We start from the raw sequence: 27014 nt of genomic DNA, 5'->3' as shown, positions 1-27014 counted from the left end.
GCCCAGTTACATTATCACCCTTAAAAAATGCTGAAAAATTGCACAGAAAAGCCCACGTTAGCATTAGAGCCAAAACTTACCTCAGCATGCTGCGTTTAGTTGGCGCTGTGATTTTAATCTTGAAATATCAGCTTGTCTTGGTGTTAAATGAAGGCAGTGCATGATGAAACTATTCATTTTTTCACTGTGTGGAGCAAAGAAAGTTTTTCACATTGAAGAGCTTGATGCTGCAGCAGTGATTGAGTGACAGTCTGTGACAGCTGTGTGAACTTCCACTCTCGTAAAAGTCCCATTCAGTAATCTCTCAATAAATTACACATTAATTAAAATTAAACCCAGTAATGTAATGACAGGAAAACCACCCATTGTAAAGATGTAAAAGTAAAAAAAAATTATTAGAAATTTACTTGAGTGAGAATAAAAAGTACCCACTTTTAAACCTACTCTAAAAGTTTTTTTTCTTATTTTCGAAAAGTTACTCAAGTAAATGTAACGGAGTAAATGTAGCGCATTACTACCCACCTCTGGTGCTGCAAATGTTGACAAGAATGTAACTGCCTTGAGGAATGTTTTAAGTCTAATCCAGTGAACCTCATATTGTCCTGACAGGCACAACATGTCAATCATTTCACTCTGTCATGTCCTCTCACCGCTGTATAGGTGGCTATTAAGGTGGTGCAGCCAATTTTTTTGGGAAAACTCGTGCAGTATTTCGAGAGCTATGACCCTGACAACATGCCTGCGTTATACGAGGCCTATGGGTATGCAGTGGGCGTCTCTCTCTCCACCCTGGCTCTGGCTTTAATGCACCACCTGTACGTTTACCACGTCCTGAGGGCTGGAATGAAAATCCGCATTGCAATGTGTCACATGATCTACAAGAAGGTCAGATTTATAAAATAAAAAAAAATAAAAAATAATTCATAATAAGCCTTCCCTAACAAAAATGCACTTTGGTGGTACCATGTTAGAGTGATGGCATCAGAAGGTAATGCCATGGTACTTTGATATACACTGGCAGCCAAAAGTTTGAAATAATGTACAGATTTTCTCTAATGTAAAGAAATTGGTACTTTTATTCACCAAAGTAGCATTCAACAGATCACGATGTATAGTCAGGACATTAATAACATAATAATTTCCTATTACAATTTGAAAAATTTTTACAGAACTTCTTAAACGACTTCAAAGTGTTCTCATCAAAAAATCCTCCACGTGCAGCAATGACAGCTTTGCAGATCCTTGGCATTCTAGCTGTCAGTTTGTCCAGATACTCAGGTGACATTTCACCCCACACTTCCTGTAGCACTTGCCATAGATGTGGCTGTCTTGTCGGGCACTTCTCACACACCTTACAGTCTAGCTGATCCCACAAAAGCTCAATGGGGTTAAGATCCATAACACTCTTTTCCAATTATCTGTTGTCCAATGTCTGTTTCTTTGCCCACTCTAACCTTTTCTTTTTGTTTTCCTGTTTCAAAAGTGGCTTTTTCTTTGTGATTCTTCCCATAAGGCCTGCACCCCTGAGTCTTCTCTTTACTGTTGTACATGAAACTGGTGTTGAGCGGGTAGAATTCAATGAAGCTGTCAGCTGAGGACATGTGAGGCATCTATTTCTCAAACTAGAGACTCTGATGTACTTATCCTCTTGTTTAGTTGTACATCTGGCCTTCCACATCTCTTTCTGTCCTAGTTAGAGCCAGTTGTCCTTTGTCTTTGAAAACTGTAGTGTACACCTTTTGTATGAAATCTTGAGTTTTTTTGGCAATTTCAAGCATTGTATAGTCTTCATTCCTCAAAACAATGATTGACTGACGGGTTTCTAGAGAAAGCTGTTTCTTTTTTGCCATTTTGGACCTAATATTGACCTTAAGACATGCCAGTCTATTGCATACTGTGGCAACTCAAAAACAAACACAAAGACAACGTTAAGCTTCATTTAACGAACCAAATAGCTTTCAGCAGTGTTTGATATAATGGCAAGTGATTTTCTAGTACCAAATTTTCAATTTAGCATGATTGCTCAAGGATAAGGTGTTGGAGTGATGGCTGCTGGAAATGGGGCCTGTCTAGATTTGATCAAAAATGACTTTTTTCAAATAGTGATGGTGCTGTTTTTTCAGTAATGCCCTGACTATACTTTGTGATCAGTTGAATGCCACTTTGGTGAATTAAAGTACAAATTTCCTTCCGAAACAGCAAAATCTGTACATTATTCCAGACTTTTGGCTGCCAGTGTACATCATGGTACTGAATGATTGCAGTGTTCATATACCATGTTATTCACATTGTAATACAATGTTCTTCAAAGAATACCATAGTATTACCATGGTAATGTTCAAAAAGACATTTTTAAGTGTACCACATCTCATCACATTTGATTTATGTGTTTCTGTAGATATATAAGCAGTATGATTCATTTGTTTGTGTTTATATATACTGTAATGTGTGTGTGTGTGTGTGTGTGTATATATATATATATATATATATATATATACATTATATTGCCAAAAGTATTCGCTCACCCATCCAAATAATTGAATTCAGGTGTTTCAATCACTTCCATGGCCACAGGTGTATAAAATGAAGCACCTAGGCATGCAGACTGCTTCTACAAACATTTGTGAAAGAATGGGCCGCTCTCAGGAGCTCAGTGAATTCCAGCGTGGTACTGTGATAGGATGCCACCTGTGCAACAAGTCCAGTTGTGAAATTTCCTCGCTACTAAATATTCCACAGTCAACTGTCAGTAGTATTATAACAAAGTGGAAGCGATTGGGAATGACAGCAACTCAGCCACGAAGTGATAGGCCATGTAAAATGACAGAGCGGGGTCAGTGGATGCTGAGGCGCATAGTGCGCAGAGGTCGCCAACTTTCTGCAGTGTCAATCGCTACAGACCTCCAAAGTTCATGTGGCCTTCAGATTAGCTCAAGAACAGTGCATAGAGAGCTTCATGGAATGGGTTTCCATGGCCGAGCAGCTGCATCCAAGCCATACATCACCAAGTGCAATGCAAAGCGTCGGATGCAGTGGTGTAAAGCACGCCGCCACTGGACTCTAGAGCAGTGGAGACACGTTCTCTGGAGTGACAAATCACGCTTCTCCATCTGGCAATCTGATGGACGAGTCTGGGTTTGGCGGTTGCCAGGAGAACGGTACTTGTCTGACTGCATTGTGCCAACTGTGAAGTTTGGTGGAGGGGGGATTATGGTGTGGGGTTGTTTTTCAGGAGCTGGGCTTGGCCCCTTAGTTCCAGTGAAAGGAACTCTGAATGCTTCAGCATACCAAGAGATTTTGGACAATTCCATGCTCCCAACTTTGTGGGAACAGTTTGGGGATGGCCCCTTCCTGTTCCAACATGACTGCGCACCAGTGCACAAAGCAAGGTCCATAAAGACATGGATGGTGTGGAAGAACTTGACTGGCCTGCACAGAGTCCTGACCTCAACCCGATAGAGCACCTTTGGGATGAATTAGAGCGAAGACTGCGAGCCAGGCCTTCTCGTCCAACATCAGTGTCTGACCTCACAAATGCGCTTCTGGAAGAATGGTCAAAAATTCCCATAAACACACTCCTAAAAATTGTGGAAAGCCTTCCCAGAAGAGTTGAAGCTGTTATAGCTGCAAAGGGTGGGTCGACGTCATATTAAACCCTATGGATTAAGAATGGGATGTCACTTAAGTTCATATGCGTCTAAAGGCAGATGAGCGAATACTTTTGGCAATATAGTGTGTGTATATAAATATATATATTATTATTATTATTATTATTTATTTAGTTATTTTTAATCACTCTCTCCCTATCTCCTGACAATATCTTACACAAATCTTTTGAAATGTTTTTTTCTCTTAGGCGCTTTGTCTTAGTTCCACAGCTATGGGCCAGACCACCACAGGGCAGATTGTTAACCTCTTGTCTAATGATGTCAGCAAGTTTGATGAGGTAGGAAATGTTCAGAACTTCGTTCGTCTTCCTGTTAAGTGTTATGGACACAGATTGTCCATTTCACAGTTTTGTGTTGTTCACTTTCAAGTTCCACTTTCCAATCAGAACCTTTCTTGTTGTGAGCCAGAGGGTGCTTATTTGGTGCTTGTTCATCCATGGTCTGACTTGAGATTATGGGGGAATTAACGCAACTAGTTATATAGTTTTAACTGGTCTCAATATTCTTTTTCTCTGATTAATTTGGTTTGGCTGATGATTTTCATACAAATAATTGTGATTAATTATTTTATTGTCTGTTTTGAACATTACAGTGTAAACTTAATACACATTCATCAAAGCGAATCATGTTTTTCAACATTGAACCTAGAGTCATACAGTGAGTTAACCTGATTTTTTGTTTAAATGATGATTTGAATACAAGCATGTTATTATGCAGTATTTATATATTTTCAATCCAAAATTCTTCACTTACACATAGGCCTGTCACGATTATTTGGCATAACCAAGATTATTCCAGATAGCTGCGATTATTGTGCATATCAAATTCCAAACATATTTTACTGTCCAAATAAAGTAATTCTAAGTGAGTGCAGAAAGGCCATGAACAGCACATTTTTGTTCTTGGTCGTTATGGGTTCATACACACAATGTTAAAGGGGTCATGACATACTCTTTTTATATATATATATTTGTTATTTCCAGGTGACCATTTTTCTGCACTTCCTATGGGTGGGACCTTTGCAAGCTGCAGCTGTGGTCTGTCTACTTTGGTATGAAATCGGACCATCTTGCCTTGCGGGAATGGCTGTTTTGCTTTTTCTTATGCCGCTTCAGACCATGTTTGGAAAACTGTTTTCAAAGTTCAGGTACATTTAACCACTGATTTGCTATGACAGGGAATATTAAATTAATGTGAGAAATTTATAGTTTTAAACCAAAAATACAGAATGTTCTTTGTCAGATGCCAGTGTAGAGTGGGCTGGTGAAATAGCTCTATTTATTTAGAACTTCAGAGAAATACTTTGCCCAGCTTGTTTTGATGGACTATACAGTGCATCCGGAAAGTATTCACAGAGCTTCACTTTTTCCACATTTTATGTTACAGCCTTATTCCAAAATGCATTAAATTCATTATTTCCCTCAAAATCCTACAAACAATACCCCATAATGACAACGTGATAGAAGTTTGTTTGAAATCTTTGCAAATTTATTAAAAATAAAAAACGAAAAAAATCACATGTATATAAGTATTCACAGCCTTTGCCATGACACTCATAATTGAGCTCAGGTGCATCCTGTTTCCACTGATCGTCCTTGAGATGTTTCTGCAACTTGATTGGAGTCCACCTGAGGTAAATTCAGTTGATTGGACATGATTTGGAAAGGCACACACCTGTCTATATAAGGTCCCACAGTTAACAGTGCATGTCAGAGCACAAACCAAGCCATGAAGTCCAAGGAATTGTCTGTAGACCTCCGAGACAGGATTGTATTGAGGCACAGATCTGGGGAAGGGTACAGAAAAATTTCTGCAGCATTGAGGGTCCCAATGAGCACAGTGGCCTCCATCATCCGTAAATGGAAGAAGTTTGGAACCACCAGGACTCTTCCTAGAGCTGGACGCCCGGCCAAACTGAGCGATCGGGGGAGAAGGTTCTTAGTCAGGGAGGTGACCAAGAACCCGATGGTCACTCTGACAGAGCTCCATGTTTCTCTGTGGAGAGAGGAGAACCTTCCAGAAGAACAACCATCTCTGCAGCACTCCACCAATCAGGCCTGTATGGTAGAGTGGCCAGATGGAAGCCACTCCTCAGTAAAAGGCACATGACAGCCCGCCTGGAGTTTGCCAAAAGGCACCTGAAGGACTCTCAGACCATGAGAAACAAAGATTGAACTGTTTGGCCTGAATAGCAAGCGTCATGTCTGGAGGAAACCAGGCACCGCTCATCACCTGGCCAGTACCATCCCTACAGTGACACATGGTGGTGGCAGCATCATGCTGTGGGGATATTTTTCAGTGGCAGGAACTGGGAGACTAGTCAAGATCGAGGGAAAGATGAATGCAGCAATGTACAGAGACATCCTTGATGGAAACCTGCTCCAGAGCGCTCTGGACCTCAGACTGGGGCGAAGGTTCATCTTCCAACAGGACAACGACCCTAAGCACACAGCCAAGATAACAAAGGAGTGGCTCCGGGACAACTCTGTGAATGTCCTTGAGTGGCCCAGCCAGAGCCCAGACTTGAACCCGATTGAACATCTCTGGAGAGATCTGAAAATGGCTGCGCACCGACGCTCCCCATCCAACCTGATGGAGCTTGAGAGGTCCCGCAAAGAAGAATGGGAGAAACTGCCCAAAAATAGGTGTGCCAAGCTTGTAGCATCATACTCAAAAAGACTTGAGGCTGTAATTGGTGACAAAGGTGCTTCAACAAAGTATTGAGCAAAGGCTGTGAATACTTACCTGCATGTGATTTTTTTCGTTTTTTATTTTTAATAAATTTGCAAAGATTTCAAACAAACTTCTTTCACGTTGTCATTATGGGGTATTGTTTGTAGAATTTTGAGGGAAATAATGAATTTAATCCATTTTGGAATAAGGCTGTAACATAATAAAATGTGGAAAAAATGAAGCGCTGTGAATACTTTCCGGATGCACTGTATACAGTATATTAATTACAAAGACTTTTGACAGACAATGTAAAACATTTATGTATTAGTCTTTTAACGAAAATGTCCTTTAAATTTAGTTTAGTCATAAAAACTCTTTGAAAGATTTTGCATGTTAATGTGGGTGACATATTGATAGGCTATTAGTCTTGGTGGACTAGATCTGCTACGCTGCTGCTGCTGCTGCTGTAGAGAAAGTACGGATATTTTCTACTGCTGGAACATACATAGACATACTGAGATAAGCATGTGGACATGCTTCTACACATTTAGACTAAACGCAAGACGTGCTGCATCGAGGATGTATGACATGCTGTTGTGCAAATAGACATTACAAACAGTCTCCCATCAATGCATGGAAGCTTTACAAAATGCAGAACAAAAACACAACCCCCAACCAAGCAGATCTATTGCCAAGACATGTGTACTGCTGCTGCTCCGAAGAGCCATGTGCAACAAGTGTATGCTTGGTATGTGTGCCTTGGCTACTGGCCAAATGGCGTAACACAAATTAACTAAATACTGTATCTATGTGTGCCTTGGCCTGTTTGGCTGAATGGTTTAATGTGTACCTGGACCAGGAAAGCCCAGAGTTTATTTAACTAGTGACTTAGACTAGCAATGTGTGGATTTAGTTAATCTTATGATCTAAGATAGTGATGTGTGCCAGTGCCTGATTTGGCTAAGGCTTACGTTTTAATGACGTGCTTTTATGTGTAATGGCCAAATGCAGACCTTACTGTGCAAGTAAATAGAAGAAAAGCCCCAGCAACCACCTGAGAAAAACTGAAAAACTCTGCAAACTGAGCAATTTAAATATTAGACAAAGAGAGATGCAAATTGATTGGCTACCCGATTAAATGTCAAAGGACCAATCAGCTTACACCATGCAAGCTGATTGGCTTTACATTTCACATGTCCACAATTTCAAGGAACCTATTAGCTTGCGCCACATACCCTAGAGTTTCATGACTGAAATTTGGTAATTATTTTGTCGCCACATATTCATTCATTTTAGTCAATTTTGCTTTTAGTAAAATGGCAAATAATTTCAGTCAACGAATGAAACATTTTAGTTGATGATGATATGCATAATGACAAAAACGTGTGCCAAATATAACTGCCCAACCAACATTTTGAACAAGCTGAAATATTTCTTAATTTAAACATCTTCTACACAATCTTTTTCTTATTGTTTTCGATGGTGTTGATGAAATCAAAAAGCTCTTTGTCAGTGAATATTTGTCAGTAATTTAATTGACAAGATTAACACTGACAGTTGTGATGGGAAAAAAAACACACATGTACAGATTTACATCATTTAGAAATTAGTAGTTCTTGAGAACAGTTCCAGAAAAAAAGTACTTAGTATGGGGATGTAAAGGTGTATTTTTCCATTATAGTACAGTAGTTATACTGTCCATGTTGAGTTGTCAATGTGATCCAATGGAATTGCAAAAATTATTAGTCCTGTCCCAAACTCACACCATTAGTTCAGCATAAATATTGCAAAATCGGGCTGGTCAGGATACTCTAACAAAAGCAATGTTTTTAAAGTGTCACTTTGTTTATACTTTTCAGCAAAATCAGTCTACTAATTGTAAGCTTATTGTTGTGTATGTATAATAAGCTTGGTGAAAGCATACACAACTTTTTTAACTTTTTTTTTTTTTTTAAATTGTGTCTCTTTAATTAATTTTCACATTTTTCGAATGTTTAAATGTTAAATTTGCCAGAATTTTGGAATTGGTGTAGGCTTGTCCCCTACCAAGACTTTTTAACTTATTCTCAACTGTAAACGGTGTTAAAATCTCAGATGCCAAACTTGACCATTTTAATTCAGAAACAAACCACTTCTTATTATTAAATCCATTCAAAGTAAATTGACTGATAACCAGCTTGTTAGGCATATCCGTCTTAACATTTCTAAATAAAAATTTCTTATTATAAAATCTTTGCCATAACATATAATATTTAAATCTGCTTTGAGGTTGATCAAGGCTATAATCAGATCTTTATTCCAGTTCATGTGATAAATGTTACAAAATTCTCTTTTTCTTTTATTTAGGGGTAAGACCGCTGCCTTGACTGACAATAGGATATGCACCATGAATGAGGTGGTATCTGGTATACGTGTAATTAAGATGTATGCTTGGGAGAAGCCATTCGCAGCGCTGGTTAATGATGTACGAAGGTAAACAACACTATTTAGGTTTATTTTCTGTCTGATTGCACTTGCGTATCTCTGACACAGTCAGCAAAATGCTTTATTGACCTTGATATATTGGCAAAAGTTTTAATGGCATTACGTATTTCTATTGACATGAAGCTTTAAAGTGATGGTTTTAGAGTTCTAAAAAATGTCAATTCAGCTCTTGTGTAATTGATGAACAATCAAATGGGTTTTTAATGAACAGTGCCGATATCTAGAGAAAAGGTAGCCTGATAATGCTGTTAAGTGTGATCATTAAATGATAGCTAAGAAGATGTAAACAAGATTGCTGATGTTAAATAAACACTTATTTCACACAATATTTACTCATCATTCAAAATATATATATATTTGAAAACAGAAAATATGCAATATCCAGAGACAAGGATGTCAGTAGATTTTGGAACAGACATTAGACAATACTTCCACTTCTGTTAATCGACACTGTAATCAGCAGCTAATCGGGTACAACAGTTGTTAATTCAGTTACTGATAAAATTTGAATGATAAAATTGTTATTGGAGAAGCGTGCCATTAAGAACTATTTAAAATCATCATAAAATCTAATATGTAATATAATATAGTTAGTATAATATGATATTACATATAAATGTAATATTCTGTGTAATATACAGAATTTAACAGTTGCATATAAAAGTGATATTCCTCTTTTATAGCTATTATCAAAACTCATAAATAGTAACCCACAAATCAATTTGTTTTTACAGCTGCTGCTCCATTTTTAAGCCAGAAATTACTTTAACCTTGCAATGCAGGAAATATTTCATAAAGCACAAACAAACTCTTTGAATCTTATCTGTGGTTCTGTATGCATTAAGTCTTTTTAACTGCCCTAGACTGAACTTTCCAAGGTTGATTTGTACAGTGCAGGGCCATCCACCTCTAGGACATGAAATACACTTTGAATCTTGGGTTAGAACTTCATAAATAACTATAATTAATGTGTGTGTGTGTGTGTGTGCGTGTGTTTTTTTTTTTTTTTTTTTTTTTACTCTCAGGAAGGAGATCTCAAAAATCATGAGTAGCTCATACCTCCGTGGATTGAACATGGCCTCGTTCTTTGCCGCTAGTAAAATCATTGTGTTTGTGACGTTCACCATGTACGTCCTTGTGGGCAATACCATTTCAGCCAGTCACGCATTTGTGGCCGTGTCACTGTACAGTGCTGTCCGCCTCACCGTTACACTGTTCTTTCCTTCTGCTATTGAAAAAGCATCAGTGGCTGCCATCAGCATCTGCAGGATCAAGGTACAAACTTCGTCATTATCTTGTGATGGTTGCAGGGCTTCCACAGTCATGGAGAACATGAAAATATCTGTAAACTTTAAAATTGAGATTGTGAGGTCTGGAAAAGTAATTGAAATTAATTGGATAGTTCACCCAAAAATTGTATTCCTTGTCATTCCAAACCTATATGACTTCCTTTCTTCCATGGAACACAAAATATATATTTTTTTATTATTATTAAATTAGGAAAGTCTTTTTGATATAAAATGAAAATGGATAGTGACTCTGGGCTGTCAATGACAAAAAGCACCATAAAAAAAATTGCGACTTGTGCATTATATTCAAAGTCTTCTGAAGCCATACAGTGCATCCGGAAAGTATTCACAGAGCTTCACTTTTTCCACATTTTGTTATGTTACAGCCTTATTCCAAAATGGATTAAATTCATTATTTTCCTCAAAATTCTACAAACAATACCCCATAATGACAACGTGAAAGAAGTTTGTTTGAAATCTTTGCAAATGTATTAAAAATAAAAAATGAAAAAAATCACTTGTACATAAGTATTCACAGCCTTTGCCATGACACTCATAATTGAGCTCAGGTGCATCCTGTTTCCACTGATCATCCTTGAGATATTTCTACAACTTGACTGGAGTCCACCTGAGGTAAATTCAGTTGATTGGACAAGATTTGGAAAGGCACACACCTGTCTATATAAGGTCCCACAGTTAACAGTGCATGTCAGAGCACAAACCAAGCCATGAAGTCCAAGGAATTGTCTGTAGACCTCCGAGACAGGATTGTATCGAGTCACAGATCTGGGGAAGGGTACAGAAAAATTTCTGCAGCACTGAAGGTCCCAATGAGCACAGTGGCCTCCATCATCCATAAATGGAAGAAGTTTGGAACCACCAGGACTCTTCCTAGAGCTGGCCGGCTGGCCAAACTGAGCAATCGGGGGAGAAGGGCCTTAGTCAGGGAGGTGACCAAGAACCCGATGGTCACTCTGACAGAGCTCCAGCATTTCTCTGTGGAGAGAGGAGAACCTTCCAGAAGAACAACCATCTCTGCAGCACTCCACCAATCAGGCCTGTATGGTAGAGTGGCCAGACGGAAGCCACTCCTCAGTAAAAGGCACATGACAGCCCGCCAGGAGTTTGCCAAAAGGCACCTGAAGGACTCTCAGACCATGAGAAACAAAGATTGAACTCTTTGGCCTGAATGGCAAGCGTCATGTCTGGAGGAAACCAGGCACCGCTCATCACCTGGCCAATACCATCCCTACAGTGAAGCATGGTGGTGGCAGCATCATGCTGTGGGGATGTTTTTCAGTGGCAGGAACTGGGAGACTAGTCAAGATCGAGGGAAAGATGAATGCAGCAATGTACAGAGACATCCTTGATGAAAACCTGCTCCAGAGCGCTCTGGACCTCAGACTAGGGCGAAGGTTCATCTTCCAACAGGACAACGACCCTAAGCACACAGCAAAGATAACAAAGGAGTGGCTCCGAGACAACTCTGTGAATATCCTTGAGTGGCCCAGCCAGTGCCCAGACTTGAACCCGATTGAACATCTCTGGAGAGATCTGAAAATGGCTGTGCACTGATGCTCCCCATCCAACCTGATGGAGCTTGAGAGGTCCTGCAAAGAAGAATGGGAGAAACTGCCCAAAAATAGGTGTGCCAAGCTTGTAGCATCATACTCAAAAAGACTTGAGGCTGTAATTGGTGCCAAAAGTGCTTCAACAAAGTATTGAGCAAAGGCTGTGAATACTTTCTGGATGCACTGTATAATCACTTTGTGTGATGAGCAGAACATAATATAAGTCACTATTCACACTCAAATTAAATCAAATCATTGATCAATTCCCATAAACAGCGTACAAATCAAATATGTTCACAGTTGTAGTGGGGTAATGAGACACAAACACCAGGTAATAGTGAAATTACCCCAGAGGGTGATATATTTACAGACAAAGAGGTGATTAGTGAAGTGTTTGTTGTGCTGTGCTTGTGATGAAGGGGGAATCTGCTTTGTGACATACTGGTGCTGGGTGGATACGAAGAGGTTTGTACAGGAGATTAATGCACCGGTTCTGGCAGTCAGCTGCTTCCTAGAATGCAGAGAAAGAACATACAGGTTAGCAGCCAGCACTGGTAGCAAAACACTTCACACACAAACACTTCTTCCTCTGTCGTTTATATTCCCTCTCTTGATGAGAACCTCAAGAAAGAGTCATACGGGTTTGGAGCAACATTAGGGTGAGTAAATGATGACAGGATTTTCATTTTTGGGTGAACCGTTCCTTTCATAAAATTTTACAGGGTGCTTTTCTTTTCCTAAGTTGTGCATCCTCGTTTCCTCGCACCTCCGTCCTTGAGCCTGTGATGTGGAAACTGATCCAAGTCCACCATCATGAAGGATGCATTGTGAGGAGTTGAGGACAGATGACGGAGGAAACTTAGCGAGGACGCTTGAGCGAAGAAGCACAGGAGTATCCCACGCTGAAGACTTTTTGGTCAAAACACCTGACGCACTTAAATTTTCCTCCCCTTTTACATCTGGTGCAATAGTTTTAATTCAGGTTTCACCTTTACAGTTTAAATAGACCATAATTGTCACATACTTCAACAGTGCATCTTGAAATATTTGGATTTATTATGAATATATTAATAAATAAAGTTTTAATAACATAGCAAGTGCATAGGTTCTGCAGCTGCGCAAAAACACGCTCTGAAGGCACGCTTGAGTGAGCAGGACATTTCATTTCACAAATCAGTCTTGCTTCGATTCCTCTGTCCTCGTTTCCTTTCCTTCCATCCTTTCCTCATTTCCTAAGAGGGTGGATCAAGGAAATGAGGAAAGGAAGTAAGGAAAGGAAACGAGGACGCACAATTTAAGAAATGAGAAGCACCCAATGTGTCATGGGGAATTATAAAGTGACCATGGCGGGGGAAATGCTCCTCTAGATTTGCCTCAAACCAGAAACTTCAGATGCCCCCACCCTGACAAAAAAAATAAATTAAGGGTCACTCCACGCCCCGGCTGACAGTGAAACGATCAATGTTGCCCACCCCACCCCCACCCACTTAATTGTACAAGTGCCCCAACAAAGACTGCATCCAAGTACCAGCTGCGATAGTGACTTAAGTTTTTGTAGTTTTACTCAGCTCTTAAAATATTTAATCGGCTAGAAATTGCTTGAAAAGAGTGCTCTTTAAAGGTTCTAATCTTTTTAAAACAATTAAAATCTTTATCCAGTAATAATGAATGACTGAGAAAGTCACAGAAAAATCTTAATTTTAGTGGTCAAATGTGGGGAGAAACTACTTTGTTTCAAAACCAAGTACATCCAAGTTATTCTAAGAATGGTTATTTTATCTCTGTTCACATTTAAAGCTCTGTTTGGACTGGTGTAATGGGTATTTGTTACATATATATAGACCGATCCATTTATTTTTTATTTATTTTTTTTGGAGCCATGGCCTGGTGTTTAGTGCATGTGATCTGTGTCATTGAGCTGTGAGCCGGTGAGTGTTTTTACATGTAAAAAAAAAAAAAAATGAAATTAAAAATTAAAATCGCCTTGTATAAAAACCAGAGAAGCAAGGAGACTATTTACATAAAAAATTTTTATGTTCTTTTTTCCCTCCATTTTTGATGTCAAAACTGAAATAAACACAAGACGTGGCCACATTGAATAAGCTGACAGAATGCAGATGAAAGTGCAAAACAAAATAAGAGAGTAACAGGCCAGTTTGCTTAAACTTTTGAACTCTCCCTGATAAAAGAACACCATTTAAAGTCGACATGGAAACAGATTTTGTAATCCATTTTACTTTAATATGAGAGAAAATGAGAGAAAAAATGTAATCGATGGGGAATTGATTGGTTCATGAAAAGTTTGGTGGGAGGGTTTGAAGGGGAACATTTTTTTATTTTGAAATATTGTGCACCAATGAATTATTCACAATAAAACCGAAACAGTATTTCAGTGGTTAGAAATTAAATGAAAATAATAATAAATCCTTTCTAGTATTCACGAACAACAAGGAGAGCCATGGACAAAATCATGTAAATTCATTGGTGAATAGGTTTGCGCATAAGGAACTATGGTGCTCCAGTAGGGACCCAGGTCAACTGTTTTGAAGTGAAGGCAAAAAGCTCATAAAATGGAAAGGAATAATCTTATTACATATAAATAATTATGAAATGGTCAGGATAGGCTCATTGTGAGGTTTCCTTGTAGTCTCCTCCTGTTTCCTGTCTTCCAGTAATGTTTTTTTCATGAGGTATAGATTTGCCACGACTAAGTGCTTGTATAAATCTCTGGAACTTGCTGTGCAGTAGAGTTTCCGGTGTCGTTTTCAGAGTTCATTTTCAATTTTAGCTCTGCTCTATAGTTCCCACGGATGCAGCTGATGTTGCACAAGGCTGACATGAAGCTGCAGTTTTTCTAATCATGGAGTGTCTGTCTGTCCATTTATGAAACGGAGCCTTTATTAGCAAAACCAGTTTGGCCCTGCTAGTTGCACAATCCTAATTTGTGTCAACTAAAACTTCTGGGAATTGCAATAGACTTTCTTTTTTGTGTCATTGCAGCAGTTTATAGTGATTGTGTTTATGCATCATACAATATATGTCTGTGGACTCTGTTTTGTGCAGAAGTTCCTCTTACTGGATGAGTTTGTGAAAAACCACGTTCCACTTTCTCAGGAGGAGGAGGAGAAGAAAGAGGCATCTGTGGAGATACAGGACCTCATATGCTATTGGGACAAGGTGAGATAAGTGTGACAAGCCCGCTTCCAATTGAATGGGTCTCAGATTCCCTTCAGTGAGGGGGGGAAGTAATGGGAAATTTAGCCTTTTTATTATTATTATTATTTTTTTCAAATGTATTTATTCCCCTCTCTCTGACAGACTCTGGATGCGGCAGCATTACAAAACGTGTCTTTTACTGTAAAGTCGGGTCAACTTCTGGCTGTTATTGGTCCTGTGGGGGCTGGCAAGGTCAGTCACGATAATTTCTCCCTCTGCTTTCAGTGTTGCCAAGCTTGCCAATTAAATTAATATAAAAAAGCTTTCTTATCAACCAAAAGTATCATTGGTTTGGGACGTTCTTCTCCATTCTCCAGTCCTCTCTGCTCAGTACTGTTCTCGGTGAGCTTCCAGCTGAAAAGGGTGTGGTAAAGATCAAAGGTGAGCTCACCTATGCTCCACAGCAGCCCTGGGTTTTTCCAGGCACCGTTCGGAGCAACATACTGTTCGGGAAGGAGCTGCAGCCCCAGCTATATGAGAAGGTCATCAGAGCCTGTGCATTAAAGAGGGTGAGACACCTATATTTCAATTAACCCATTACACAGACTGGGGTTAAGTGATTCTTAATTCATTAAGAATCGGTTGAGTGAATTTTATTTGCACACAAGTCTCTTTTATTTAAAAATTCAGTTTAACACCTGCTTTCTTCTGGGAGGCAATTATGCTCTTTGCCCGGCACAATAAACATCACACTGAGTTTTGTGAAAAAAGTGCAACCTGTAATGAGCACAATTTACATAGAAAGGAGGCATGACTTAATATAAATTCAGTGCAGCACTATTTTAGCACAACTAGCTCGTGCTTAAACTAGATAATGGGTAGTTGGTGAAAAAGATGCAGGTTTTTGCACTGAAATACTATGTGCAATGTGCCGCATCTGTTTGGTGAATTTGCCCCACTTTCTTTTCTGATGTTTTGCATCTTTTGCATTGTTGATTAAACTATCATATTTGACCTCTTTCATATGTTAAAAATGTGTAGTAATATTTTCAGTTTATCCTGTTGTGATCATAGTATTAAATAATTGTATAATATAATTATAGTTGCATTATATTATATATTAATTCAACAATACATAAATGTATAATATTGCAATATTAATGTTTAGTAATATAATTTCATGGGGGACCTGGGTAGCTCAAGAGTGTATTGACGCTGACTACCAACCCTGGAGTCGCGAGTTCGAATCCAGGGTGTGCTGAGTGACTCCAGCCAGGTCTCCTAAGCAACCAAATTGGCCCAGTTGCTAGGGAGGGTAGAGTCACATGGGGTAGCCTCCTCGTGGTTGCGATTAGTGGTTCTCGCTCTCAATGGGGTGCGTGGTAAGCTGTGTGTGGATCGCGGAGAGTAGCGTGAGCCTCCACATGCGGAGTCTCCGCTGTGTCATGCACAACGAGCCATGTGATATGATGCGCAGACTGGCGGTCTTAGAAGCGGAGGCAACTGAGACTTGTCCTCCGCCACCCGGATTGAGGTGAGTAACTACACCACCACGAGAACCTACTAAGTAGTGGGAATTGGGCATTCTAAATTTGGAGAAAAGGGGATAAATAAATAAAATATATAATTTCTTCCATCTTTTTTCGCACGTTGTTTGGACTGTCAAATTTGACATCTCTCAGATTTGACAATTTATAGTAATGTTTTCACTTTCTGATCATAGTATTTAAAAATTGTATTATGTAAAAATTATATTTAATAGTTGAAGTGTACTATGCCATATTATCATTTATACTATACATAAATGTGTAGTATTGTAATGTTAATATTTAGTAATATCATTTCTTAGATCATCTTTTGCAGTGTTGATCGGACTATCAAATTTGACATTTCAGATTTGGCAATTTATTGTAATATTGTCAAGTCATTATATCTAATGTAATAATAAGGTAATGCAATAGTTTTAGTATATCATATCAGTTGTAGTGTACATGTATATTATTTTAATATTTAGCTATATAACTTTTGTTTTAACGTACTTTTCTCTCTGTCTGCAACAGTATGTCCTACATATTGCATACGACACTGTTATAGTAGGATACTAACACTGCAGCTCTCTATCTGTGTACTGTAGGACATGGAGCTGCTCCCTGATGGGGATCTGACTGTGATCGGAGACAGAGGAGCAGCTCTCAGTGGAGGCCAGAAAGCTCGAGTCAACCTGGCTAGGTATTCCTCTCCATTCAAACCTTGAATATAACTATACACCATTTAATAAGAAAACTGCTGATATGAATGGGATTATTTGCTTCTTTGAATACAAGAATGTGTATAAGAGCACTAATGGAGTTATACAAATCTATCAAAATCTAAAAACAGCCCTTTGTGTATTTACTTATGTGTGTTCAGGGCTGTCTATCAGGATGCTGATATTTACCTGCTGGATGATCCATTGAGTGCAGTAGATGCCGAAGTGGGCAGACACCTGTTTGAACAGTGAGTCAGTCCTCTCAGAGATACCTTTTGTATTTTATGTAGCACATTAGGTAGCATAAACATTTACACTACAAATGTGATGTGGTCCCATGTATTACTGACTACCTCCAAATGTGTTTTGAGTGGTCTGATCACAAAGCATTTTGGGCCATTTACACCCTATTTATGCGCTGCCACTTGTGATGGCATCATCCGAGTTAGATCTTAATATCAGGAGAAAACAGGGCCTAGGATTATTGTCTGATTGTCCTTGCAGGTGTGTCTGTGGTATTCTGAAACATAAGCCCAGGATCCTGGTTACTCACCAGCTGCAGTACCTGAAGTCTGCAGATCAGATCCTGGTTCTGAAGGAGGTGAACTATAGCATTACACACCAATTGAGTCATCATTTGACCGATGAATCAATTAGACAAAATTAAAACAAACTGTTTCCTCTCTCTCTCAGGGTCACATGGTGGCGCATGGCACATACTCTGAGCTGCTGCTTTCAGGAGTGGATTTCACCTCTCTGTTAAAGAAAGATGAGGAAGAAGTGGCTGTGGGTGATAAAGGAGAGGCTCCTCGCTCCCCTCGCAGTCGAACCCTCTCCCAGAACTCTGTCTGCTCACACTCTTCATCAGTTCTATCTGTCAAAGATGAATCAGATCAGCTAACGGTAGGTGTGCTGTTGACTTCATGAGCCTCATGGTAAGATAATCAACATAATGAGCACATCCATGAATTAAATGGGTCAGTGGCTCCATCTAGCTGACAGATGTGATTTAAAAACTAAAGTCTGACTACTAATACTAGCATGATGCCGTGTGCTTTTACCTTTAATTTCAACAAGTATCCAAGAGCAGTTTTTTTTTAAACTTTTGGGAAAAGAAATAATAATTATTGACCGAAGAAAGCAGAAATGCACACACATAGTGCTCCCAGAACTATGTGATGCGCTTTTGCTCCATGACATGAGACAAAGTTATTTACAGTTTGTCTGTGCACTCTAAACCACAAGTATTTTATTAATAAAAGAGTCACAGTGACTACAATTTCTCCAGAAGTGATGATTTGGTACTTTTGAACACATGGGATGGAAACACGACTTTATTCACACATTGTTTGTGCCAGATTATGGATTTTCGCATAAATTAAATTTGCAGCGTGGATAGAAACAGCTAGTAATTGTTGGCATGGCTAATTCTACACAAGTGGCTTGCAATTTTATATTTCAGACACTGATGTCGCTAGAGAGCCCGTAATTCCGTAGTGTACATTTTAAAAGCAAATAATTGTGTACAAGAATTTCCTGCATTTTCCATATGAAACTTGCTGGAATTATTAAAATTGTGCGCAGTACTCGCAATTCTGTGCTGACTTATTTTCTTACGAATAGGCAGAGCCTGTTCACACTGTTGCAGAAGAGTCTCGCTCGGAGGGGACCATCGGCCTCCACATGTATTGGAAATACTTCAGAGCTGGAGCCAGCATCTTAATGCTGGTCTTCCTCATGCTCCTCAGCATCCTCGCACAGGTATGAGAAGCGGCAGTAATACTGTATTCAAGAGATTTACTCCTAAACCCTCTTGATCGGAGTGTAACGTTAATGCTGTTTTCTGCTCTGCAGGTTTCTTATGTCCTTCAGGACTGGTGGCTTGCATACTGGTGAGTGATCTAATGAAGATATTTTCGATATAATGTAGAAATATTACGTTAATGTCTTAATTTTGCTCTGCTGATATTGAAGCTGAACTGTGCAATTTCTGCGCGTCTTGGGTTGCCAAATTGGATTGCAAAAATACAGTTCCCTCCATAAGTATTTGGACAGTGAGAAACTTTTCATAATTTTGGCTCTGTATGGCACCACAGAGGATTTGAAGTGAAGTGTAGACTGTCAGCTTTAATTTGAAGAGATTTGCAGCTTTTTTTTATACATAGACCCCCTTTTTTCAAGGGCTCAAAAGTAATTGGACAGTCGACTAAGAAGCTGTTTCATGGCCATGTGTGGGCTGTTCCCAGGTTATTTCATCAAAAATTAAGCAGTTAAAAGGTCTGGAGCTGATTCCTAATGTAGAATTTGCATTTGGAAGCTGTTGCTGTAAACTCATTATGAGGTTCAAAGAGCTGCCAATGCAAGTAAAGCTGGCCATCATTAAACTGAAAAAGCAAAACAAATCCATTAAAGAGATTGCAGAAACCTTAGGAGTGGCCAAATCAACTGTTTGGTACATTCTTAAAAAGAAGGAACACACTGGTGAGCTCAGTACCACCTAAAGGCCTGGACTACCACAGAAGACAGTTGTTGTGGAGGATCACAACACTATTTCCTTGGTTAAGAAAAACCACTTCACAACATTAAGCCAAGTCAAGAACACTCTCCAGGAGATAGGCGTAGAACTGTCAAAGTCTACTATCAAGCGAAGACTTCATGAAAGTAAATACAGAGGGTTTACCATAAGGTGCAAACCACTGGGTTGAGCCTCAAGAATAGGAAGTCCACATCTGACTTCCAGAAAGCACATAAAAAAGCAGTGACCAAAACTGTGAAAGCAACCTAAGAACTTTTCAAGGCAAAGAAGTTGAATATTTTTCAATGGCTGAGCCACCTGACCTCAACCCAATTGAACATGCATTTCACTTCTTGAAGACAAAACTAAAAGTAGAAAGACCCATAAACAAGCAGCAACTTAAGACAGCTTTAGCAAAGGCAAGACTTATGTCTCCGTAGAACAAAAGTGGGCGTTTCTTAATCAGTGGGCGTTTTCAACGCCCATCCTGGTTTGGAAACACCCACTGATTGGGAAACGCCCATTATTTTTCTGCAGAGTCCTATACTTCTCAAAGTCTTGGTAAAGCATCACTCGGTAGGGAACCCAGGATTTGGTGATGTCAGTGGGTTCCAGACTTCAGACCAAGTATTAAGATTATCATTTTATTTATGATTATATTAGTTTGTCCAATTACTTTTGAGCCCTTGAAAATGGGGTGTCTGTAGATTTTTAAAAATGCTGTTTTCCTAAACCTTTCACCCAATTTGTATGTAAATCCCTTCAAATTAATTGATTGATTGTAATTTCAAATCTATTGTGGTGGAGTAAAAAGCCAAAATTATGAAAGTGTCTCACTGTCCAAAAAATATGGAGGGCACTGTAGTTGTTTCCATACAGGTTTGCCGAACACTTCCTGTCCCCCACTGTTTGGTTAACAGATAGCCCTGCCCCAATGCCTTTGGTTGAGTCAGTGTAGCTCATGTCAGGCTGGTCAGGTCATGCAAACCAATGGAGTAGTGTTTTTAAAGCACCACACAAGAATCAACCTACAAATGGCTTGTTGTCTCTGCATATTAAGCAGAGATGGGGAAAAATATTTCAACATCATAAAAATGTCACACTTCAACTTGAAATAATTGTTGTTGCTTTTGTTTATGTTAACTATAGAATTATATGTCATCCATTTACACAATGTTGACAACATAGCAACCAAAATTTGTCTCTCTAATTCCAGTTAAATATGTAGAGACAAAGTGTTGCCAGCAAAGTTTGTTTGAGTGTCTCGACATTGCAGTATTGACTCAACCAAAACCGTGAGTTTGGGGTGGGACTAGACTTTTGTGTCTTTATAGTACTAGTGATGCACCAATGTATTAGACACCAATATTTATATAAAAACCAATGTGTGAAAAAAACAAACATATTTATTAATAATTAGGCCTATGTACGTTTATTGCATTCATAAAGTTTTTAATATTTTTTTTCTGTGTGTGTTAAAGAAATACATACCACAATTAAAGCATAATTTGCATAAATGAAAAAACTGTGATCTGATGACTACATAAGTTGAGAAAATGGCAAAATATCGGTATCGACCTATATATATATATATATATATATATATATATATATATATATATATATATATATATATATATATATATATATTTTTTTTTTTTTTTTGTTAAAATCATTTTTGCATAGGCCAAAAATGTTCATATCGGTTAGGGATGCAAATTTTGGCTAATTCGTTGAACCTAATAACCAACCGTATTAACCGGTTATTAACCGTTAACCGACAAGCCATAAATCAAGCGACCAAACAGGCGTGACACAAGCTAAACAAGTCTATACTGGCTGAAACAAGTCCATACAGGCTCACATGAGAGATGTGCATATTTAGTACGTTATTACATTAACATTTAAATCCACAACTGTAAATTTCCCGGCTATATTTTGTTACAAACTAATTTAGAATAGATTGTTTTCATGCCCAATTAGCGATTAACTTTTGGCAGTTTAACAATGGAAGAATAAAATTAGTCTTAGCCTACCCACTTATTGTGCCAATGGGGTAATCCTAATCAGTTTTGATAAGAAAAATCAACACATCCACATGGGCAGGGGTCAGTATGGTACACAGCCGGTTGACGGTAAGACCGGCAGCTAAAAATTACCCACTCTGAAGTCACTGAAGTCTAGGGATGGGAATCATAATGAATTTAACGATTCCGGTTCCGATTCCTCTTAACGATTCCAGTTCCTTATAGGTTCCAGTAACGATTCCAGTAATTCTTTAAGTACCTTGTTTTAAAATAATTATTTGGAAATGAGAAATGCAATTCTTTTTGTATTTACTACCCTCTGCAGTCTGTTACCAACTGATGAGGTCATTTCAGATTTCTACAGAGCAGATATAGCAAATCAGAAATAAATGTAATACAATTCATGTAAAAGTTGTGTTTGCAGACTTTTTAGAGACATTATTACAATCCAATAATAGATCCTAACTATATTTTATATCAAATCTAAACCAGCAAGAAATGTGATGGCATATTTCATTAATTCGTTTATTCTTTTATACAATTCCACTTATTACAACAACTCTCATGTAGCTTTAATTATACATTGTCATACTGGTCAGTAACTGCACTGCTTGATTTAAGTCTCACAGCTGATCATTAAATAAACAGTAACAGTTCCACAAACAGTTTAGACTGTGTTTTGTAGCCTAATGTCATACTTCAGGCTTGTGAGACTTCAACAATTCTTATTTAAATTTGAGTTGGACATTCATAACTTGCACATCAGTATAAGATTACTTGTATACGGGGCCTGGGTAGCTCAGCGAGTAGTGACGCTGACTACCACCCCTGGAGTCACAAGTTCGAAACCAGGGCATGCTGAGTGACTCCAGCCAGGTCTCCTAAGCAACCAAATTGGCCCAGTTGCTAGGGAAGATAGTGTCACATGGGGTAACCTCCTCGTGGTTGCAATTAGGGGTTCTCACGCTCAGTGGGGCACGTGGTAAGTTGTGTGTGGATCGCGGAGAGTAGCATGAGTCTCCACATGCTGTGAGTCTCCGCGGTGTCATGCACAGCGAGCCACGTGATAAGATGCACGGATTGACTGCCTCAGAAGCGGAGGCAACTGAGACTTGTCCTCCGCCACCCGGATTGAGGTGAGTAACCGTGCCACCACAAGGTCCTTCTAAGTAATGGGAATTGGGCATTCCAAATTAGGAGAAAAGGGGATTAAACAAAATAAATAATAATTACTTGTATACTGGACTATAAATGGAAGCGCTGTATGTTTTGCGCTGTAGATTCAAAAGAACCGGCTCATTAGAATGATTCTTTCGGGAATCGAACTATACCAGAAACACATATGTTTCACGCTGTAGATTCAAAGGAGCTGGCTCGAAATCGGGAATCAAATACACTGGTAGAACTGTGTTTTTACACTGTAGAGTCAGTAGAGGGCAGCGCTGCTGCAGATATGCGCTGCTGGAAACACTGTCAGCATTTCAGGAAGCTGTTCCAGCTGTATCGGCAGACAATTGCACCCAGGAGAACCGTTAATGGAACCAAAAGTCACGAAGATCATCTGAACAAGAACTGGTTCTCGGTTCCCAACCCTACTGACGTCCCACCATGCATCACACCTTCTCCCTGTGGGGCCATAAACATATGCTCTTAGATGTTGAGGCTTACAGATGTTTTTTTTTCCTGAAGGTTTTGTCTAAGTAATGTGTGTATTCGTAGCATGATACGTGATAAACCCATCAAATCACTTCTCTTTAGTAATTTCTTCTAAAACAACAATTAACCGATTAGTTGTAAATATTCAATTAAAGTACATTTATTAATTGATAAAATTATTATGTTAATGCTGGTTAATTGGTTAATCGTCTACATCCCTAAATTGGTGCATCCCTACTTTTTAGTCCATGTCCATTAGAAAACAGAATATTGATTAAAATACACAAACCTCCAATTTTAATTCACAGAGTGAAGTTATCCAATACTGGGGATACGACACTAAAGGAACAGAAAGGATATGAAATATCAGTTCTGGTCTGCTGTAATGTTCTTATGGTCACATGCTGCAGTAATATCATTATGATGATCTGATTGACAGGGCTTCAGAACAGGAGAAGCTGGAGGCCCCTCCATCGAACATCACTTTCACCAATGGCATCAGTGTTAACACTACTCAAGAACTAAACCTGGACTTCTATCTCGGTATCTACGCAGGTATGCTCACTGACCTCACATGACGTGCACAACTTGTGTCGCAATATTTTTGGACATTTTTCTAACTTCAGTTATCTTTATCATCAGGTTTAACAGGAGCCACCATTGTCTTTGGTTTTATGCGTGCTCTGATTATGTTTAATGTGTTTGTGAGCTCGGCCCAGACATTACACAGCCGCATGTTTAACTGCATCCTGAGAACCCCAGTCCGTTTCTTCGATATCAACCCTATTGGTGAGTCCAACAGCAGAGGTTCTAAACATAATTTGTATTTGTTTATCCAGCTAGTTTGAATGCCAGTGTTGAAAGGTATGATAAGTGACCAATAGATGGCAGCACATCCAGTGAAATGTCTTTTTGCCCTGTCTCCGTCATCCAGAGTCTTATGGTACTGGATGATTACCATATTGATATACCATGGTATTTACAGTATTTTGAATGGTACTCCAAGGCACTTTGATGTATTCCATGGTATTTCTGTTGTGCATGACCAAAAAAAAAAAAAAGGTATTATTATGTGCAAAAAAACATGGTAGTACCGTGGTATTTTTTGCTACTTGTTTTGTTAGTGTCTGTCTGCTTATGAAGATTTCTTCGGTTAGGATTGATACCATGTCTAATCACAAAGGTAATACTATGTAACTGTGTCCCAAAATATGGTAGTACTAGAACCATGGTACTTTGTGTTCAAAAACACATAGTATTACCATGGGACCATGTCCAATAAAACATAATAGTATCATGGTATTCTTTGGCTCTTTTTATTAGTGTCTGATATTTACAAAGTTATCTTTTTCTTTTGCGAAAATTTGTTTTGTTGGTGTCAATACTGTTGTTCAATGTGCATCATGATACTTCCATTATTTTCTGTTTTGTGACACCTATCATAGTACTTCCATTGTTTTTGGACAAGGATTACTGTTATTGAAACGTATAACATCTTATCATGTATAATCATGACTTTTTATTATGTGCTGTCTGAATACTTCCTTATTTTAGTGCTGCTGAATAAACAACTACTGTAAATAATGCTCAATGTACTGTGCTTAGTGAAATGTCTGCATTCACTTTGTCAGGTAGCTTTGGCTTTGTGTTTGAAAGTGATTTCTAGGCCTCCTCAGTGTATGAGCGGATAGAAAAGGGAAGCAGGATGATGAGTTCTCAATATTGTTTAGTCTAGATATCATTGTTTACTCTACAGTGTTGAGTAAACGGCAGCGTTTGAGACCTTCGGTCCTGAGGTAAGCTGAATTGGTCGTATTTGGATTAAAACTGGATCAGTCAGAAATTAAGGGGGGCTCATGGCAAAAATAAGAGCTGTCCTGATAGTATTTAAAAAGATTTTTTTTTTTTAGAATGAGTTTGAGTACCAGTACTTCCTCTTTGGTACTCACCCAAACTGATACCTGTGGGGGGGTTTCAGCCTGGCCTCACGTGACCGTAGCAACTTTTGCAAAAACAAAATTACGTGCTTCATTAGGCCTACGCGTTTCTCTGCAGTTTCCCAGTGAAATGTCCAGCGGGGGTCGCCAAAAGCCAGTGAAATGGCTTTGAAACTAGACAAGGTTTTTAAAGGGTTAGTTCACCCAAAAATGAACATATTCTTTTCAAAGGCCTGGCCACCATTGACTTGCATTGTATGGACCTACAGAGCTGAAATATTCTTCTAAAAAATCTTTGTTTGTGTTCTGCAGAAGAAAGAATGTCAAACACATCTGGGATTGCATGAGGGTGAGTAAATGGTGAGAGAATATTCATTTTTGGGTGAACTATCCCTTTAAGGTAAACAATAATGGGATGTTTTAATTAGTAAAATGTCCTCCCTAACCTTAAATTTGAACCTAAACCTAACCGATATCATATGAGAGGTAGACACAAAACAGACATCTTTACCCTTAACGAACACCTAAACCTAACTGATAGTGTCCAAAAACAAAATGAGAAATGAAAAGCACATTTTCTAAAAGCAAGCACGTCATTTCATGTCGCTTCTATGACACTCTCGTGCCCTTTCCATTTCTGTGTTTTTGATGAAGATTTTCTCACTTCTGGAAAAGCAGGTCACTATATGACCCAGTATGATTATTGAAATGCAAAATGCTGCTATTTAATTAATTAAGTCTGTATGTGCCTTGTGCTACAAAGTGAATTAGCGCTCTGCTTGCTGTCATCTGCTACAAACAGAGCGCGCAAATCTCATGATGGTGTTTTCCGTGTATAAGCCTAGGAGCTCTTAAAGGTCAGCACAACACCGGCTCCACATATTCACAAGCACTCATAGTTTGCATGTGCTGCACGTTTCAAATGTATGTTTATCTTATTAAATCAATCTTTGAGGTTTAATAATCACACATAACGGGGGGCCTGGGTAGCTCAGCGAGTAAAGATGTCGACTACCACCCCTGGAGTCGCAAGTTCGAATCCAGGGCGTGCTTAGTGACTCCAGCCCGGTCTCCCAAGCAACCAAATTGGCCCGGTTGAGTCACATGGGGTAACCTCCTCGTGGTCGCTATAATGTGGTTCTTGCTCTCGGTGGGACGTGGTGAATTGTGCGTGGATGCCGCGGAGAATAACGTGAAGCCTCCACACATGCCATGTCTCACCGGTAACGTGCTCAACAAGCCACATGATAAGATGCACGGATTGACGTCTCAGACGCGGAAGCAACTGAGATTCGTCCTCCACCACCTGGATTGAGGCGAGTCACTACGCCACAACGAGGACCAAGATTCAAAATGTGGTGGCAAAAAATGTCCTTGAAATTAATTCAGGGGCATTTTTTTTTTTTATAAATTAAGTTTTTATTTGTAACATATGTGGTTCTTTATTCTGTCGTTGAGTTTGTTCAACTCTATAAAAATAAGAGTTGAGGTTGATTTAAATTTATGGGTAGCAGGTTATATATTCTCAGTCTAATTATTCAGATGGAGAACTAAATAAATGAATGAATTAAACTGAAGTACTTTATTTCAAATGAGTGGTTGATACACAGTATATTTTTCATGTTTAGAACAAAATATGCCCTCGTAAAAGTACAAATTGCCCCTGAAAATCAAATCTAAAGGGAAGTTACTGGCCATTGATAGAAAGTTAATTTTGGACACTGCTGTGAATGCAAGTGTGTAAGGGGTTGTTCAGACCAATCACGTTCTTGTACTTTAAAAAAAAAAAA

At 38.9% G+C, this 27014-nt stretch overlaps 1 protein-coding gene across 1 annotated transcript in view; it reads left to right on the top strand.

The window, feature by feature from the left end:
- LOC127449076 (ATP-binding cassette sub-family C member 4-like) overlaps positions 1–27014 on the top strand; it is a 111447-nt gene that overhangs the window by 38286 nt on the left and 46147 nt on the right. Inside the window, exons 4-19 of the mRNA XM_051712224.1 lie at positions 661–885; positions 3857–3946; positions 4652–4815; positions 8688–8813; positions 9851–10100; positions 14749–14862; positions 15004–15093; positions 15219–15410; positions 16976–17070; positions 17251–17337; positions 17594–17690; positions 17783–17992; positions 18713–18850; positions 18944–18981; positions 23727–23842; positions 23930–24076. Coding sequence (XP_051568184.1) covers positions 661–885; positions 3857–3946; positions 4652–4815; positions 8688–8813; positions 9851–10100; positions 14749–14862; positions 15004–15093; positions 15219–15410; positions 16976–17070; positions 17251–17337; positions 17594–17690; positions 17783–17992; positions 18713–18850; positions 18944–18981; positions 23727–23842; positions 23930–24076 — 2179 coding nt within the window. The remainder of the gene's footprint in view (positions 1–660; positions 886–3856; positions 3947–4651; positions 4816–8687; positions 8814–9850; positions 10101–14748; positions 14863–15003; positions 15094–15218; positions 15411–16975; positions 17071–17250; positions 17338–17593; positions 17691–17782; positions 17993–18712; positions 18851–18943; positions 18982–23726; positions 23843–23929; positions 24077–27014) is intronic.

The sequence above is a fragment of the Myxocyprinus asiaticus genome, chromosome 12, assembly GCF_019703515.2.
Source record: "Myxocyprinus asiaticus isolate MX2 ecotype Aquarium Trade chromosome 12, UBuf_Myxa_2, whole genome shotgun sequence".
Lineage (NCBI taxonomy): Eukaryota > Metazoa > Chordata > Actinopteri > Cypriniformes > Catostomidae > Myxocyprinus > Myxocyprinus asiaticus.
The sequence above is the reverse complement of the archived record's forward strand: the minus strand, read 5'-3'. Positions and strand labels throughout refer to the sequence as shown.